Source organism: Pan paniscus, chromosome 21 (genome assembly GCF_029289425.2).
Source record: "Pan paniscus chromosome 21, NHGRI_mPanPan1-v2.0_pri, whole genome shotgun sequence".
Lineage (NCBI taxonomy): Eukaryota > Metazoa > Chordata > Mammalia > Primates > Hominidae > Pan > Pan paniscus.
This window is the reverse complement of record NC_073270.2, coordinates 49424639-49443898: the sequence shown is the minus strand read 5'-3', so window position 1 is coordinate 49443898 and position 19260 is coordinate 49424639. Positions and strand designations below refer to the sequence as shown.

The window sequence follows — 19260 nt, the reverse complement described above, 5'->3', positions numbered from 1 at the left end:
GAACAAGACAAAATGATGACCTGCATTTGTATCCCTGAGACCTCAGGGGATCATGGGGAGAAATCCTTGAGCCTCTCCCCCAAAACGTCTGCTCTGATACTGAGGTCCCCTCTTGACCCATCAGACACCCGAGAACAAGGACTGGGACAGATCGATGCCAGGAGCCCACCAAGCAGGTTCACACAGGCCTCTGGGCTTCCGTCACCCTAATCCTAGCTTTTGCCATCTCTACTCGAGTGCTGACGACGCAGTTAAGGCACAGGAAGCCAACTGTGGGAGAGTGGCTCCTTCTCAGAAGAAATACAACTAGCTCTGAACTGACCTGTGAAGGCAAAAGGCATGTGACAGTTGTAGTGATGCTGGTGGCGGTGGGGTTATCATTTAGAGGGCACCTTCTCTTGCCAGTGCTAAGCACTTCACACAAATAATTTCAATTAGTTACCACAAATCCTGAGACATAGGCACTATTACTATCCCCCTTTTACAGATAAGAAAACCAACGCTTAGAGAGGTTTTGAGTCTTGCACTGAGTGCTAGAAGTGAGAATCAAATCTAGATCTAAGCCAACATCCATCCTTTGAAGCACCCCCCTCTCTTCCCTCCCTGCCCTGAAGGTGCTATAATAGAGAGCCATCTGCAAACCTCAGGGTCACCACCCTAAATGGGGTCTCTGGAGTAGAGCGGCCACCACGCTCCATCATCCTGAGCTTCCCAAATAGTAGCTGAGGGACCCGCTGCCTTCCTTCTCCAGCCAGCAGCCCTCACTTGCGGCATGTTACAGGCTGACCTGTGTCTCCCCCAAATTTACATCCTGAAGTCCCAACTCTCAGCACCTCAGAATGGGACTGTATTAATACTTGGAGATAGGGCCTTCAAAGTGGTTAGTTAGGCCAGGCGCGGTGGCTCACGCCTGTAATCCCAGCACTTTGGGAGGCCGAGGCAGGTGGATCACTTGAGGTCAAGAGTTCGAGACCAGTCTGGCCAACCTGGTGAAACCCTGTCTCTACTAAAAATACAAAAAAAATAGCCGGGCATGGTGGCTCATGCCTATAATCTCAGCTACTCAGGAGCCTGAGGCAGGAAAATTGCTTGAACCTGGAAGGTGGAGATTGCAGTGAGCTGTGATCGTGCCACTGCACTCCAGCCTCCAGCCTCCAGCCTGGGCAACAGAGCGACTCTCAAAAAATAAAGTCATTAAAGTGGGCCCTAATCCAATAACGGGTGTCCTTATAACATTATAAAATAAGAGGTTTTACAAGAAAAAGTAATAGATTAGGACACAGGTGACCACGTGAAGACACAGGAGCCGCCAGCATCTACAAGCCAAGGAGAGAGGCCTCAGAAGAAACCAACACTGCTAAATTTCTTGTCAAATCCACCGAGTCTGTGGTACTCTGTTAAGCAGCCGGAGCAAACCGACACAGGGTCTCTCTCAAAATGCCACTAGCCATCCTGACCCGTGATGACAGGGTGGCCTCCTGCACCAGGCCACCTCAGGGCCTCGCTCTCTCCCACAGCCTCACAGGAAGAACAAACCTAATGAGAGCCAAAGCCCTAAGTTATACCTAGGACCACCAAGGCCCTGCGCCACCCCCCACCACTCCACACATCCACTCTGTCCTTCCTTTTCTGTGCCTTTGGTCAAGGTGCTCAAGGAGACCCAGCCCAGACACCTCTCTGCAGGAAGGCCAGGTGCCCCCCATGACCTCTATCTCAGAGAGACCCTGGCACCCATCCCGGCTCCCGAGGCTCTGTGTGTTACTAACAGAGCACCCAGGGGCAATACCCAGAACAGTGAGTTCTCAGTGACTTCACAATTGCGATCACATGGCACTTCCCACCCTCTATTCTGGTTAATTCATTACAAGCCCATCCCCAGCACTGGCTATCCCAGGTCTTCCCAGGACCAGGCAGGGCCAGCCAGTGCTGGGGACAACCCATCATCTTCATCTTTGCTCCCCAGTGCTAGCAAGTCTGCTATGAAATAGGTTCCATACATGGACTGAACAAACACGACAGTTCTCTTCCTCTCCTTCATTACCCAGTTACCAGCATCCTCCTCCTCCTCCTGGCAGTCTTCCTGGACTTGCCCAGACTAGATACACATATGCAGCACCATAAGCCTTCTCTTTCATCCTGATTATCACATTTTCTGAGTCGTTAACTGGTCTTCCTACCAGAGCATAAGCTGCATGAGGGCAGAGCCAGGTCTGGTTTTGCTCACGCTTGCCCCAGCACTGAACACTAGGTGTCTGTACCGACCCAATAAGTAGCCAGAGTGGGGTCCACGCACCTGGGAGGGCGAGAAGGGCAGGGTCTTAACAGGTGTGCTCTTGGGCGTGAGGCTGTTACAGGAATCCAGGAAGGACAGACTGGTGCTATTCTCAGTGACAGGGGACAGAGCCACACGCCTCTTCCTCTGCCGCTTGAGCACAGAGGGCGGCGTGCCAATGCCAGAGCCCCCGACTTCAGTGCTGGGGGAAATGGGGATCAGCTCGCCCCGGCTGCTCCGGCTCAGGTCTGAGATGGTGTGGCCATCCAGGCGGTACTCGGTCACGCTGGGCACCGGGGCGGCAGGCTGGCGGGGTGGCAGGACTTGCTGCTGATGTGACGCTTGCAGCTGCACTAGGCTGTTGTTGATACTGTCCTCTGCAGATGGTTCCTCAGGGAGGTCAAATTTACTCAGGTCACACCAAGCATCAGGGTCCTGTCCAGGGAGGGAGGTTAGGAATTGCAATTACTATGCTCTTAATACAAGAGGACTCATTCATTAAGGGAAATATTTAAGTGTCAAGTATGATCCCACAGCCCAGGACCAATCATTAATATTTCATGCATTTCCTCAAAGTTTTCTATGACTATACATCTATATTTTCATAGATTCTTTTTTTCTTTAAAGAGACAGGGTTTCACTCTGTTGCCTACGCTGGAGTACAGTAGCACAATCACAGCTCACTGCAGGCTTGAACTCCTGGGTTCAAGTGATCCTCCCGCCTCAGCCTCCCGAGTAGTTGGGACTACAGACATGTACCACCATTCTCGGCTAATTTTTTATTTTTTACTTTTTTTTGAGACGGAGACTTGCTCTGTCGCCCAGGCTGTAGTGCAGTGGTGCAATCTCGGCTCACTGCAACTTCCGCCTTCCGGGTTCAAGCAATTCTCCTGCCTCAGCCTCCTGAGTAGCTGGGACTACAGGCGTGTGCCACCACACCCATATTGGCCAGGCTGGTCTCGAACTCCTGACCTCAGGTGATCTGACCACCTTGGCCTCCAAAAGTGCTAGGATGACAGGTGTGAGCCACTGCACCCGGCTTCAGCTAATTTTTAAAAATATTTTTTATAGAGACTGTGTTTCACTGTGTTACCCAGGCTGGTCTCAAATTCCTGGGCTCACGTGATCCTCTCACCTCAGCCTCCCAAAGTGCTGGGATTACAGACATGAACCACAGTACCCAGCCTGCAGATATTTTTATAGAACGAAATATACAGCAGTGAATGGGATGTCACTCATCATTGATGCCTCCTTGGGGCAGCTCACAAAAGTTATTTCCAATCCCCACAATTCTGCTAGGGAAGCATTACTTTCCTTTTCATACCAAGGAAGCTGAGCTAAGGGGATTCGGTCTTCCCGAAGTTACTCACTCAGCTTCTAGAACAAGCCCGTGAGTCACTACAGGTTTTCCCTCCTTTACCCAATAAATCACAACACAAACCAAAAGGCTTCTGGACACAGAGGCTTCCACTTTGGTCTTTGCGTTCTGGCTTCTGAGTGGACCCAGACACTAAAGCCGAGTTCTGGTTCCCTGGGGTAGTTCACTCCTAAGGGTGGAGGCCAGCTGGGGGGCAGGACCGACCTCAGGCCCACACCCCAACTCAGGGAGGACCCAGCACTGACAGTGTCTGGTAGACCAGAAGTACATCCTACAAGGACCACTGAAGTGGACGGAGCAGAGGAGGGAAGATGGGATTTCCACACAAGCAGTAACTCCCCCAACAGGCACTGAAGGTCATTGTGGAAAGAGCCTGAGCTCTGAGCCGGACAGCAAGGTTTAACTCCTGTTCCTGGAGGTCACCGGCTGTGTGAACCTGGCCAAGTCTCCTAACCTCTCTGAGCGTGGGGTGCTCTCACTGTTGATGAGTCCACTACCCACCTCACAGGCTGTTAAAGACCAACTAAGAGCCTACACATTAGGTAGCAAGTGATGGGCCTGGCACACGGCAAGCACTCCAATGTTAGGTACTGTAATTACTCATTAAGCACTGGCTCTGGCAATCAGTGGGTGCTCAATACAAGCGAGCTGTGCCTGCCAAGCACAAGAAAACAGAACGGTCTGGGGTAAAGGGAGGTGATGCTGTGGTACACACCGTGTGCCAGGCAAAGAGGGGCCAACTCTCATCTCAACACTCCCCTCAGGGCTGGGGGAGGGATGGGGCCCAGTGCTTGCTTCAGAGCTGTGCTGAGAATCCAAGAACATGCTAGTGCCTCTGACACTCCCTGGAGGTGGGGGCACCACAGACAGACCCTACAGCTGGGTCCAGTCCCAGCCACTGGGGTCAAGAGGTGAGACTCAGAGTAAAAAAGGCCTGAGTAGATGGTCCCCCAACCCTTCATCGGATAGTAGCAGGAGCATAGCATGGCAGTCAAGACCACCAAGTATACTTGCTGTGCAACCTTGGGTACACTACTTGACCTCTCTGAGCCTCAGTTTCACCTAAAAAACAGAAATGACACACCTCACAGGATACCACGCAGACTGTATGTTAAGCTCAGACCCTGGCAGTTAGATGTTCTAGGATGGGAGACACCTGGGTGGAAAGGCGAACACGGACCCCCATACTGAACTCCCCACCCTAGTGACCAGGCCTCTGGTCTTTCACTTCCCAAAACCCGCTCTACACAGCAGGCCTGGCCGATGCAGCCAGGAGCCAGGGTGTCACACCAAGAAGCCCTCCTCAAAGGACACAACCACACAGCCAACACAGTAACCACAACACGGGCTCAATGGCTGCCCCACCCTGAGTAACCAGAACCCACTCACCACTCCAAGACCAGCACCAAGACTTGGCATTTCCTGGGCTCCTCTTCAGGGAGACCCAACCATGTGTGATGCCACAAATATCACGCTGTCCTGTGCTGTCACCTGCCAGTCAACCTTTAGGACTCAGTTCAGTGCCACCTCCTCTGGGCAGCCTTCCCACCCCGCCCTGTGCCATACATAGAGGTCAGATGCCACCACAAACTCCTGCTGCACACACCAGGAGCTCCCCAAGGATAGGGACTGCATGCTGACAACCCTGGTGTCCCCAGCCCTTGGGTCAGGGCTAGGCATTCAGCCTCAAGTCAGTAACTGTTAGCAGGGCGATGGAATGAGCAAAAGGATGTGGACCCGAGAGAGAAGCACTTCCTGCTGGGGGTGTTCTGTGCTCACTGTGAAGTGTTGTGACCAACATACCGACTCAATCAAGTCCAGGGCTTCAGAGAGGCTAGAACCCACAGCGGGGATGAGGAGGTTAGCTGCCTCCACCACCCACTTGTAAGGCAGGCTCGTTTCTGGCGGGGAGCCTTCCTGGTCCTCACGCTTCGGGAATTCCTCCAAGGGCTCTGGTGTTCGCACTGCGTCCAGATCTGTAGGGATGGGCTCCTGTTCCTTCGGTGTGGTGGCTGCTGCAAGTTCCTCCTCACTGCTTTCCTCCTCCTTTATGGTAGGAGGGACGGAGGGCCAGTTGGTCAGAAGACTTCCCTGTAAGACACAAGAATACACCATTTGCATTTCGCTGAGATATAGACTATATAGTAGTTTCCAGCTAAAGCACACAACCTGAATCTAAGAAGGAAATTGTGATGAACCCAAATAGAGAAACATTCTACAGAATAATTAGCCATACCATATACTTCCAAAATGTCAACATCATGAGACTAAGAAAGGCTGACTAAAGGGATAGGACAACTAAATGCAATGTCTGGTCTTAGACTGCATCATGGACAGGGAAAAATGGAATATAAACTGTAGATAAAGATCCTGAATTAGGCTTAAATTCCCTGGATTGAATATAACTTTATTGTGGTTATGTAAGCAAATGGCCTTATTCTTAGGAATCTATGCTACATAACTAACTCTCAAATGGCTCAGATGAAAGAAGTAATACACAGAGGTTGGGTGCAGAGGCTCACGCCTGTAATCCCAGCACTTTGGGAGGTCGAGGCTGGTGGACCACCTGAGGTCAAGAGTTCGAGATCAGCCTGGCCAACATGGTGAAACCCTGTCTCTACTAAAAACAAAACAAAACGAAATTAGCCAGGTGTGGTGGCAGGCACCTGTAATCCTAGCTACTCGGGAGGCTGAGGCAGGAGAATTGCTTGAACCTGGGAGGCAGAGGTTGCAGTGAGCTGAGATCGCGCCATTGCACTCCAGCCTAGGTAACAAGAGCAAAACTCCGTCTCAAAAAAATTAAAAAATAAATTTTTAATGCTTAATAAACATTAAAAAATAAAAAGACCAGGTACAGTGGCTTATGCCTGTAACTCTAGCACTTTGGGAGGCTGAGGCAAGTGGGTCCCTTGAGTTCCTGAATTCAAGGTTGCAATGGGCTATGATCACACCACTGCACTCCAGCCTGGGCAACATAGGAAGACTCTAATAAAAAAAAAAAGGGAGGGGGGAGGGGGCTGGGTGTGGCGGCTCACACCTGTAATCCCAGAACTCTGAAAAGCTCAGGCAAGAGGACCCCTTGAGGAGTTCATGAGTTCAAGGTTGCAGTGAACTATGATCACGCCACTGCACTACAGTCTGGGGTACAGAGCAAGACCCTGCTCATTTAAAAAAAAAAAAAAAAAAATCACGCCTGTAATCCCAGCACATTGGGAGGCCGAGACGGGCGGATCACGAGGTCAGGAGGATCGAGACCATCCTGGCTAACACAGTGAAACCCCATCTCTACTAAAAATACAAAAAATTAGCCAGGTGTGGTGGCAGGCACCTGCAGTTCCAGCTACTTGGGAGGCTGAGGCAGGAGAATGGTGTGAACCCAGAAGACGGAGCTTGCAGTGAGCCGAGACTGCGCCACTGCACTCCAGCCTGGGCTACAGAACGAGACTCTGTCTCAAAAAAAAAAAAAAAAAAAAAAAAAAAATGCGGGGTGTGGTGGCTCACACCTGTAATCCCAACACTTTGGGAGGCCAAGGCAGACAGATCCCTTGAGCCCAGGAGTTCGAGACCAGCCTGGGCAAACCCCATCTCTATAAAACAAACGAACAAACAAAAAGTGAATTTTATTGTATGTAAATTATATCTTTATAAAATAAAGAAAAAAAGCTACCAAACTGGGAAAAAATAGTTACTACATGATAAAGGAGTAGCATCCTTAACATACAAATAAAATGTACAAACCAGTAACAAGATCAAAAAAAAAAAAAAAAAGACAACCAAGCCAAATAACAAATTAAGGGGTAATCTGTTACTCACCCTCATTAATAGTAAAAGAAATGAAAACCAAAACAATGAATCAAAACATCACATTGCACACCATAAATACATGCAATTTTTTTTTTTTTTTGAGACGGAGTCTCACTCTGTCGCCCAGGCTGAAATGCAGTGGCGCGATCTCGGCTCACTGCAAGCTCCACCTCCCAGGTTCACGCCATTCTCCTGCCTCAGCCTCCCTAGTAGCTGGGACTACAGGTGCCCGCCACCATGACCGGTTAATTTTTTGGGTTCTTTTTTGTATTTTTAGTAGAGATGGGGTTTCACCATGCTAGCCAGGATGGTCTCGATCTCCTGACCTCGTGATCCGCCTGCCTCAGCCTCCCAAAGTGCTGGGATTACAGGCGTAAGCCATTGCGCCCAGCCCTTGTTTTTTGAGACAGAGTCTTACTGTTACCCAGGCTGGCGTGCAGAGGCACACTCTCAGCTCACTGCAACCTCCACCTCCCAGGTTCAGGTGATTCTCATGCCTCAGCCTCCTGAGCAGCTGGGACTACAGGCGTGCACCACCACACCCGGTTAATTTTTTATATTTTTAGTAGAGATGGGGTTTCACCGTATTGGCCAGGCTGGCCTCAAACTCCTAGCCTCAAGTGATCCGCCCACTTCAGCCTCCCAAAGTGCTGGGAATACAGGCATGAGCCACCGCCCCTGGTCAATATATGCAATTTATTTGTTAATTATATTTTCATAAAGCTGAAAAAAAAAGATCAACTCCAAAGTAATTCAATCAAAATAAGAACATGATCATGCATTTGTTGCTCATTAAAACTGGCAAAGATTTTTTTTCATATAACCATAGCCGGTATTGACAATAAGGCTGGAAACAAGCAGTCCTATATACTGCCTATAGCAGGATTAAACAGTACAATCCCTTTGGCAGCAATTCGGCAATGCTTATGAAAACTTCAAATGTCCACACTATTTTACCCAATCATTCCACATCTATAAAATCAACCAGCCAGGCGCAGTGGCTCACGCCTGTAATCCCAGCACTTTGGGAGACTGAGGTGGGCAGATCACGAGGTCAAGAGATCGAGACCATCCTGGCCAACATGGTGAAACCCCATCTCACTCTGTCGAAATCCTGGGCTCAAGTGAACTTCCTGCCCCAGGCTCCAAAGTAGCTGGAACTACAGGTGTGTGCCACCGCACCAGCTTTTTTTTTTGTAAAGACAGTCTCCCTATGTTGCCCAGACTGGTCACAAACTCCTGGCCTCAAGGAATCCTCCCAACTTGGCCTCACAAAGTGCTGGGATTACAGGAATGAGCCACCATACTCAGCCAAAAGGGTTCCCCCCACCACCAAATATATTTGTCCATCTCTAGGAATTTCTCAAGAAATAACTGCACAAAGAAGCAGTCATTTGGCCACAAGGGTGACTGTTAAGAGTTTTATCTCTAATAACAAAAAACCAGTAATATCCTTATCTTCATCAGTAAGAAACTAGTTAAATAAATAGCACACCAGAAAGACCACATTGGAGAGACACGGGTAAGGCTGAAATCAACACAGGCCCGGCATGGTGGCTCATGCCTGCAATCCCAGCACTTTGAGAGGCTGAGGCAGGTGGATCACCTGAGGTCAGGAGTTCAAGACCAGCCTGGCCAAAATGGTGAAACCCCATCTCTACTAAAAATACAAAAATTTGCCAGGCATGGTGGCGAATGCCTATAATCCCAGCTTCCCAGCTACTCAGGAGGCTGAGGCAGGAGAACCACTTGAACTTGGGAGGTGGAGGTTGCAGCGAGCAGAGATGGCACCACTGCACTCCAGCCTGGGCAAGAGCAAGACTCTGTCTCCAAAAAAAAAAAAAAAAAAATTGACCTCCTGTGCTCAGGGTCATGGTCTGGGGCTTGGTCCCGCCCAGCCCAGCACAGCCAGCACTCCAGACACTCAAAGTGTCAGGGGACAAAAGCCAAGTCAATAACTGGCTTTCAGCACAGTAGAGTTTTTAAGAGACTAGAGATCTGTTCACTCTGTCCTATGCTGAAAGTCTTCTATGAGTCGGCTGATGCCCGCTGTTTCTCTTTGTGGAACGGAGACCTTTTCTTCAATCAGAAGTAAAAGATCAAACACATACTACTTAGATGTACAAGAAATTGTCAGAAGTAGACTCCTCCGGTTAAGAGATGCACAGGGAGTTGAAACTAGAAAAAGAAGTCATTTTACTTTTCATTTTATACCTTTCTCTGCCCTTTGAAAGTTACCCCATAGGTGCATTCATATTGGGAAATCGAGAGATATTCTCTAAAATTGAAAATTCAAGAAATAGAGGCAAAAACATAATATATCGCTCTAGCAGGGCATTGTGGAAGAATTGTAACTGTCAACAAGTTATCTCTACCCAGTAAGAAGAGGGAAAAAGATTTTTAAAAATTATTAAATAGTTCACACCATGACAGAAAAGATTAGAAAATAACAAAGGACAATTGTGTTACCTACCACACATCCGGCATCATCAAATCTTAATGTTTTGTCATGCTTGCTTCAAATTTTTATTTATTTATTTAATTTTATTTAATTTTATTTTTTTGTGACAGAGTCTCACTCTGTCACCCAGGCTGGAGTGCAGTGGCGTGATCTCGGCTCACTGTAAGCTCTGTCTCCCGGGTTCACGCCATTCTCCTGCCTCAGCCTCCTGGGTAGCTGGGACTACAGGCACCCGCCACCACGCCCAGCTAATTTTTTGTACTTTTAGTAGAGACGGGGTTTCACCGTGTTAGCCAGGATGGTCTCAATCTCCTGTCCTCGTGATCCGCCTGCCTCGGCCTCCCAAAATGCTGCAATTACAGGCGTGAGCCACCGTGCTCGGCCTTCACATTTTTATTTTATTTATAAATAAAAGCTGGAGTGCAGTGGCGGGATCTCAACTCACTGCAACTTCCACCTCCCAGGCTCAAATAATCCTTCCACCTCAGCCTCCCAAGTAGCTGGGACTACAGGTGCACAAAATCACACACAGCTAATTTTCCTTTTTATAGAAATGGGGTTTCACCATGTTGCCCAAGCTGGTCTTAAACTCCTGGGCTCAAGAGATCCAAAAGCCACAGCCTCCCAAAGTGCTGGGATTACAGATGTTAGCCACCACACCCTGCCCAAATTTTTATTTTGAAAAATAACCTTTAGAGATATAGCTAAAAAATATAAATAAAAACTTTGCTCTGGTATATAGGACAGTGGATGTTAACATAAGTATATACTGATTTCATTTTTAAAACTGCAAATGTAGCTGGGGCATGCTGGCTCACGTCTGTAATGCCAGCACTTTGGGAGGCTCAGGTGGGTGGATCATTTGAGGTCAGGAGTTTGAGACCAGTTTGACCAACATGGTGAGACCCCCATCTCTAAGAATACAAAAATTAGCCAGGCATGGTGGTGTGCACCTGTAATCCCAGCTACTCGGGATGCTGAGTTAGCAGAATCGCTTTAACCTGGGAGGCGGAGGTTGCAGTGAGCTATCATATAACTGCACTCCAGCCTGAGCGACAGAGTGAGACTCCATCTCAAAACAATAAATAAATAAAAACTGCAAATGTAGTGCCAGACATGGTGGCTCACATCTGTAATCCCAACACTTTGGGAGGCCAAGGAAGGCGGATCTCTTCAGGCTAGGAATTCAAACCCAGCCTGGCCAACGTGGTGAAACCCCATCTCTACTAAAAATGCAAAAATTAGTCAGGTGTGGTGGTGCATGCCTGTAATCTCAGCTACTCAGGTTGCTGAGGCATGAGATCGCTTGATCCCAGGAGGCAGAGGTTACAGTGAGCCAAGATCACACCCTACAACTCCAGCCTGGGCATCAGAGCAAAACTCTGTCTCAAAAAAAACAGCCTGCAAATGTAATACTATAGGATTTTAATTGTTAATTTCTAGAAAAGTCAAAATTATAGAGACAGAAAACAGATCACAGTGCAAGGAGCTAAGGGCCGAAAAAAGGCTAAGAAAAGGAGCACAAGGGAATTCTGGGGTGATGGGACTGCTGTATACCTTGGCTGTGACAGTGGTTACATGGCTGTATGCTTTGTCATAACTCAAAACTGTTTATTAGAGTACGTAAATTACAACTCAATACATTTTTTAATTTTTTTTAATTAAAAAGATAGAGACAAGGTTTCACCATGTTGCCTGAACCGGCCTCCAACTCCTGGGCTCAAGCAATTCGCCAGCTTCAGCCTCTCAACTTGCTGGGATTACAGGTGTGAACCAACGCACCCAGCCACCTGATTTTTTAATTGCAAACATGCTTTCAGTTTTAAAAAATTAAAATGAGCAACAGGTAAGAAGGCGGCCACCAGCAAGGAGAGATGGAGGCTAAGGATCTCCTTAACTAATTCACAGTTTTATATAATCAGCTTGCTCTGCTATCCTTCATCTGCAGGCAGACAAGTGCCAGTTATGTGCAGAAGTCTCACAAGGCCCCAGAAGCACATAGCCCACTTGTAGACTCTGTGGCAGAAACTGACCAATAGCTGTGGACAAGGTGTTCAATGAGATGGTGTCAGATGAATGTGAAATCAAACCAAGCCAAAGGCTGAGCAGCTGTCTCACCTGGCCTTCCGTGGGCTGGGCACTCTGGAGGCCGTCCTTGTCCTCGAGCTCCAGCAGCAAGTACACAGGGGGCTTGCAGTCTTTGGACTCGCTCAAGAAGCCTCCTGTGTCCACCTTCCTTTTGATGGTAGAGTTCCAGTGATTCTTCACAGCATTGTCTGTCCTGCAGGGGGGCAGCAGGGGGCCTTTGAACCCCAGCTCTGTGGGTGGGGTGCCACCAGGCACATCACTAACCTCCCTAAGCCAAGTTCCTGTTCCTGTAAATGAATCTTCCACTAGATGAACTCTAAGGTCTCTTTCAGTTCCAAGATGAAGCCTCACAAGCCTCTAGCCCTAATAATTTACAGAGCATTTCCACGAAGCTCTGTGAAATAAGCAACTGAATCATTCAGGCTATGGCAAAAATTATAAAATGGCACCAGCTACTGTCGGGTTCAGGTAAAAAACAAAATTTTTTTTAATTTAAAAAAAAAAAAATTGCCAAGTGCGGTGGCTCACCACGCCTGTGATCCCAGCACTCTGGGCGGCCTAGGCGAGCAGATCACCTGAGATCGGGAGTTCGAGACCAGCCTGACCAACACAGAGAAACCCTGTCTCTACTAAAAATACAAAATTAGCCAGGCATGGTGGCACATGCCTGTAATCCCAGCTACTTGGGAGTCTGAGGAAGGAGAATCGCTTGAACCCAGGAGGTAGAGGTTGTGGTTAGCCAAGATTATGCCATTGCACTCCAGCCTGGGAACAAAAGTAAAATTCCACCTCAAAAAAAAAAAAAAAAAATGTATATATAAGACCAGGAACAGTGGCTCACGCCTGTAATCCTGGCACTTTGGGAGGTGCTGGGCGTGATGCCAGGCACCTGTAATCCCAGCTACTTGGGAGTCTGAGGCATGAGAATCGCTTAAACCCGGGAGGTGGAGGTTGTGATGAGCCGAGATCGCGCCACTGCACTATAGCCTGGGCAACAGAGTGAGACTCCATCTCAAAAATAAATAAAAATGAAAAAAAAATTTAAAAATTTTTAAAAATTATAAAACTGAAGATAAGTGCTTGGAACTCTCACCCCCTTCCCTGCCCAGTTCGAATGTGTAGAAGCCATAAGCAACACTGTCTGCTCATTTCCACTGAGTCTCACGCTGACCTCAGATGCAAGGCCTGTTCACCTCCCACAGACTGATAAGTGGCCAAAGAGGGCAGAAGGCCCAGAACTGTTCACCTCCCTGAGCCTTGGTTTCTTTATCTGGAAGGTCAGAAGACTACGTCATACTCCATCACTCACTGAAGATTCAGGGAGGAGACACATCTACAGTAGAACAGTAGCATAAAGCACAGAGTAGATTAGCAGAGAAACATGTAGTAATAAAGGCATAGAGTAATACAGAAGGATGGGATAGTACCACAAAAGTGTATAGAAGTATAGTGGTGAGAAGCAAGCGGCAGGTCAGGTGCGGTGGCTCACGCCTGTAATCCCAGCACTTTGGGAGGCTGAGGCAGGTGGATCACCTGAGGTCAGGAGTTCAAGACTAGCCTGGCCAACATAGTGAAACCCCATCTCTACTAAAAATACAAAGGTACTGTGCTGACACATAGTAGTCACCACCTTCTTTGGAGTGCCAAGCAGAATACTCTTCCCTTGAAAAGTGAACAGAGAGTAACAGCTTAACTGAGCACCCAGTCTAAGAGGATATCCTCAGATCATTTGCACTCTAAGCCTTCAGGGACACAATGCTCACTGGGCAAAGGTGTAGGGTAAGGGGTGCTCCTGGTGCTTTGCCCAGATCCTCTGTCCCTACAGCGAATCCAATCCCCCAGCTGCCGGGCATGCTGCCGACGGCTTCTACTATGACTTTATCTGCATAAGAGCCCTTGGAAGCAGATCACCTAAGGTCAGGAGTTCAACACCAGCCTGGCCAACATGGTGAAACCCCGTCTCTACCAAAAATACAAAAATTAGCCAGGCGTGGTGGTGCATACCTGTAATCCCAGCTACTCAGGAGGCTGAGGCAGGAGAATCGCTTGAACCTGGGAGGCGGAGGTTGCAGTGAGCTGAGGTCACGCCACTGCACTCCAGCCTGGGCGACAGAGCAAGACTCCGTCTCAAAAAAAAAAAACAAAAAACAGCTCTTGGAAGGCACAACCAAAGATGCCCCAGGAGTTCCCCAACCCATGTACACATGCGCCCTCCTCATATGTACATACCTCGCATGTATACATGTGAACACACACACTCCTTGGCCTTATAGCAGGCCAAAGCTCTATTTTCCAAGACCCCATCCCTTGCTTGGCCCCTTCCCTACTTTTCTCCACTCCTTCCCTCACAGGTGAGAACCTTTCCAAGAGATCCCATGTACCTGAAACTCTTGAGTCACAGGTTCCGCTTCCAGGGAACCTGACCCAAAACACCTCCCCAGCCCTCCCACTCCCCAAGACCAGAGTCTGGGGTGCCCCAAGCTATAGTGAGACTCATTCTTTTGCTCGCATATAAATAGCACCCACTGTGTGCCAGGCATTATTGTAGGCACTGGGGATCCATCGGTAAATAAGACAGTTAAATCTAGCAGGGGAGATGAATGTTATCTTCAGCTACAACTGGGGTACACACTACTCTGCAGACAGGTGTGGGCACAACACAGAGGTCACCAGAGACCAACCACAGTCTGGGAGAACAGAGAAAACTTCTCTGAAGAAATAGCACCTCCACTGAGAACTGAAGGATGAGAACACATTAGCTACACAATAGGCACAAGTGGGAGTGCACTGCAGGCCGACAGAGGAGCACTAGGAGCTCTGAGAAGAGCTCAGGGTTCGAGGGACTGAAAGGAGGCAAAGCAGCTAACACCGAGTAAGCACAAGTGACAGTGGATCAAGGTGAGGCTGGTGGCACCTGTGAGCCAAACAGGCCATGGGGGGAAAGAAGCCAGAGTTTCCAACCCAAGTGTCAGGGGAAGCCCCAGAAAGATGACACATTCAGGTTTGAGCTTTGAAAAGGGATCATTTCAGACTTTGGGGAAAACACACCATCTGGCATTTTCTTTCCCTGCCAGGACCACACTGCCATGACAAAAAAAGGGATTCAAAATAAAGCAAGGCAAAAATTCACAAGGACAAAGAGAAACAGGTAGAAGACAGCCACTAGTAAGAGATTTTTTACAAGTTTTCATAAGATGGAAAACAGGGGAACAATATCCAGCTTAGGGCCAGGTGCGGTGGCTCACACCTGTAATCTCAGCACTTCAGGAGGCCCCAGGCAGGCAGATCACCTGAGGTCAGGAGTTCAAGACTAGCCTGGCCAAGATGGCAAAACCCCATCTCTACTAAAAATACAAAAATTAGTCAGGTGTGGTGGCGGGCGCCTATAATCCCAGCTACTCAGGAGGCTGAGGCAGGAGAATCACTTGAACCCAGGAGGCAGAGGTTGCAGTGAGCCGAGATCATGCCACTACACTCCAGCCTGGGTGATAAGAGCGAAATTCAGTCTTAAAAAAGATATAATATTGACAGAGAAGTAAGCTATTGAAACCACAAAATAAGAATAGGGTGCCAGGCCAGGTGTGGTGGCTCATGCCTGTAATCCCAGCACTTTGGGACCAGCCTGGGCAACATAGGGAGACCCTGCCCCTACAAAAAATTTTAAAACTAGCTGGGTATGCTGGCATGCGCTTGTAGTCCCAGGTCCTTGGAAGGCTGAGGCAGAAGGATTGCTTGAGTTCAGGAGGGTGAAGCTGCAATGAGCCATGATTATGCCCCTGCACTCCAGCTTGGGTGACAGAGTGAGAACCCTGTTTTAAAGAGTCTGGGCATAGTGGCTCATGCCTGTAATCCCAACACTTTGTGAGGCTGAGGTGGGCAGGAGGTCAAGAGTTCGAGACCAGCCTGGCCAACATGGTGAAATTCCATCTCTACTAAAAATACAAAAATTAGCCAGGCATGGTGGCACAGACCTGCAGTCCCAGCTACTTGGGAGGCTGAACCAGGAGAATCGTTTCAACCTGGGAGGCAGAGGTTGCAGTGAGCCCGGATCACGCTACTGCACTCCAGCCTGGATGACAGAGCGAGACTCTGGTCTCCCAAAAAAAAGAATAAATAAAAAATAAAAAAAGAGTGCCAGAAAAGGGAGGAGCCCTTAGAAAGTAAAATTTTTAGGGAAAATAATTTCAAAAAAAGAGAAGATAAGAAGTCTCCTAGAAAATGAAGCAAAACAGATGAAAAATAGGAGAAAAGATCATGGAATGCTTTCAGTATTTAGGGGAAAAAAAAAAAATTTTTTTTTTTTTTTTTGGAGACAGTCTCGCTCTGTCGCCCAGGCTGGAGTGCAGTGATATGATCTCGGCTCACTGCAACCTCTGCCTCCTGGGTTCAAGCAATTCTGCCTCAGCCTCCCAAGTAGCTGGGATTACAGGCTCACCACCACATCCCGCTAATTTTTTGTATTTTTAGTAGAGATGAGGCTTCACTGTGTTGGCCAGGCTGGTCTCAAACTCCTGACCTCAAGTGATCCACCCACCTCAGCCACCCAACGTGCTAGGATTACAGGCATGAGCCACCATGCCCGTCCATAAACATTATTATTTTAATAACTATCATACATTATTGGAGCAATAGGGACATATGGGGAGTGGGAAAGCCTAAGAAAGCTAATCTCCCATAGCAGAGGATCAATATGAAAAATGGCACATCACTTAAAGAGATAAAGAACTCAAAAAGATGAGTCTGTTTTAGTAGAGACATTTAACAGAGTGGTGACAAAGACTGATGTTTTTCATTATTAAACCTTTTAAGAAAAAGAAAAACAAAAAACACCTTTTAGCAGATTATAGTACTACCTGATTTTTGATCATTTTCTTCTTAAAGAAAGCCCATCTACCCCACATCTCAAGCCTATTCTGTGTTAGAAGAAACTGAAGTCGAAGAGAAGAGGCTAACCAAGAAGACACAGTGAGCTGGGAACAGGATGAGAACTAGACTCCAGGGTTCCCGATTTCTTGCTGAGGCCTCCCTTATCACCATCTGTTCTTTTAAGCTGACAGAAGACAGGGCCTTCCCTGGGGAACCACCCTTCCTCCTGACTATGCATGCCTCTGGGAGCCCTGGAGCCGAGGCTGGGTGTTACAGAACAAGAGCACAGGACCACAATACCCACCCAGGAACCCTCCTCCATCAGAAACACGGGCCTGGCCTCCCGGGAACCTGCCCCAACCCCCAAGAAGACAGCTTACCTCCCTGGCAACATCTTGGCGATCTCAGCCCAGCGGTTGCCCAGCACCTTGTGGGCCTCGCAGATGATGCGGTCCTCCTCCTCGGTCCAGCAAGACTTCTTCACCTCAGGGTTGAGGTGGTTGTGCCAGCGTTCACGGCACTGCTTCCCCAGCCGGCCCTTCAGGTGCTTGGCAATCAGTGTCCACTGCTTTGTGCCGTACTTCTTAACCAGCTCGATGACCTTAGAGAAAAGTCTCTGGGTAGCCACTTGCACCGGCCCCTCCCTCACCCCCACCATAGCCCTTCACATTCACCTGAGCCTTGCCATGGCCCTGAGAGGTGCCACCTACCACATCCCCTCAGGCAACACTGAGCGAGCTGCAGGGGATGCCACCCAGGATGACTTTGTGTAGCCCACAGGGCCTACCTGAGGATCTGACCGCATCCCCCTCATTTATTGCCTGGAATAAATCTAGGCCAAGAATACCAGAGACCCTTTCTAGAGTAGAGATCAAGTGGGGGTAAACAAAGGCGCCAGAGTCCTGCTTCCCTCTCCAGGGCTCAACCCAATAAGCTAAGTAGAAAAGAGCAGAGGGATGAGGAGGAACAACACACACGGAGTCCAAACTAAAGGTGGGAAATAGACTTTCCCACACCAGCCAGGCCCCAGGCTGCCGCAAGACCCTCCAGCACTTCCATGGAAATTGGGAGGGCACAGGCTGAGCCATGGTAGCAGGCATGGCGGGCTGACCTAGCCAGACCTGAGTCCCCACCTGCCCTCAGTCAGGCTTCCTAGCTCAGGACACAAACCACAACATACGCAGCCACAAGAGCCAGGCCAGGCCCCACCTACACAACAGACACACGCGTTCTCATGTGCACACAGGCCACAAGAAACTGGGAAGAGTGGATGCTTCTTTTGGCAAAGATTTTGGTGAAGAAATATTTGACTTCACTTCTGTATGGTTTAAATTTTTATAGCAACCACATGTCACTTTGATTTTTTTTTTAAAGATTTTATGTTTTCACTTTTTATTTTTTATTTATTTTTTTTGAGACGAAGTTTCGCTCTTGTTGCCCAGGCTGGAGTGCAATGGCACGATCTTGGCTCACCACAACCTCCGCCTTCCGGGTTCAAGTGATTCTCCTGCCTCAGCCTCCCAAGTAGCTGAGATTACAGGCATGCACCACCATGTCCGGCTAATTTTGTATTTTTAGTAGAGACGGGGTTTCTCCATGTTGATAAGGCTGGTCTTGAACTCCCGACCTGAGGTGATCCGCCCAACTTGGCCTCCCAAAGTGCTGGGATTATAGGCGTGAGCCACCGCCATTTTTTTTTGAGACAGTGTCTCACTCTGTCGCCCAGGCTGGGGTGCAGTGGGGCGATCTCAGCTCACTGCAACCTCCGCCTCCTGGGTTCAAGCGATTCTCCCGCCTCAGCCTCCTGAGTAGCTGGGATTACAGGCACACCAAGACACCTGGCTAATTTTTGTATTTTTTGGTAGACAGGGTTTCACCATGTTGGCCAGGCTGTTCTCAAACTCCTGGCCACACCCAGCCAAAAAAGTATTTTCAAACTAAATTTTATTTTATTCTTAAGAGACAAGGTCTCAGGCCAGGCCCGGTGGCTCACGCCTGTAATCCAAGCACTTTGGGAGGTCGAGGCGGGTGGATCACCTGAGGTCAGGAGTTCGAGACCAGCCTGACCAACATGGCAAAACCCCGTCTCTACTAAAAATGCAAAAATCAGCCAGGCGTGGTAGCATGCACCTGTAATCTCAGCTGCTCGGGAGGCTGAGGCAGGAAAATCGCTTGTCCCTGGGAGGAGGAGGTTGCAGTGAGCTGAGATCATGCCACTGCACTCCAGCCTGGGCAACAGGAGCGAAACTCCATCTCAAAAATAAATAAATAAATAAATTTTATTTCGTTCTTTTTTTTTTTTTTTTGAGACAGAGTTTCGCTCCTGCTGCCCAGGCTGGAGTACAATGGCGCCATCTCGGCTCACTGCAACCTCCGCCTCCCCACTTCAGG

General features: G+C 48.6%; 1 protein-coding gene across 1 annotated transcript in view; it reads right to left on the bottom strand.

Annotated features, from left to right (window-relative positions):
• Nucleotides 1–19260, bottom strand: part of MYBL2 (MYB proto-oncogene like 2) — a 47845-nt gene that overhangs the window by 11268 nt on the left and 17317 nt on the right. The window contains exons 5-8 of the mRNA XM_003825908.5: nucleotides 17250–17470; nucleotides 12034–12196; nucleotides 5454–5741; nucleotides 2294–2707 (exon numbers count right to left, since the gene is read on the bottom strand). Coding sequence (XP_003825956.1) covers nucleotides 2294–2707; nucleotides 5454–5741; nucleotides 12034–12196; nucleotides 17250–17470 — 1086 coding nt within the window. The remainder of the gene's footprint in view (nucleotides 1–2293; nucleotides 2708–5453; nucleotides 5742–12033; nucleotides 12197–17249; nucleotides 17471–19260) is intronic.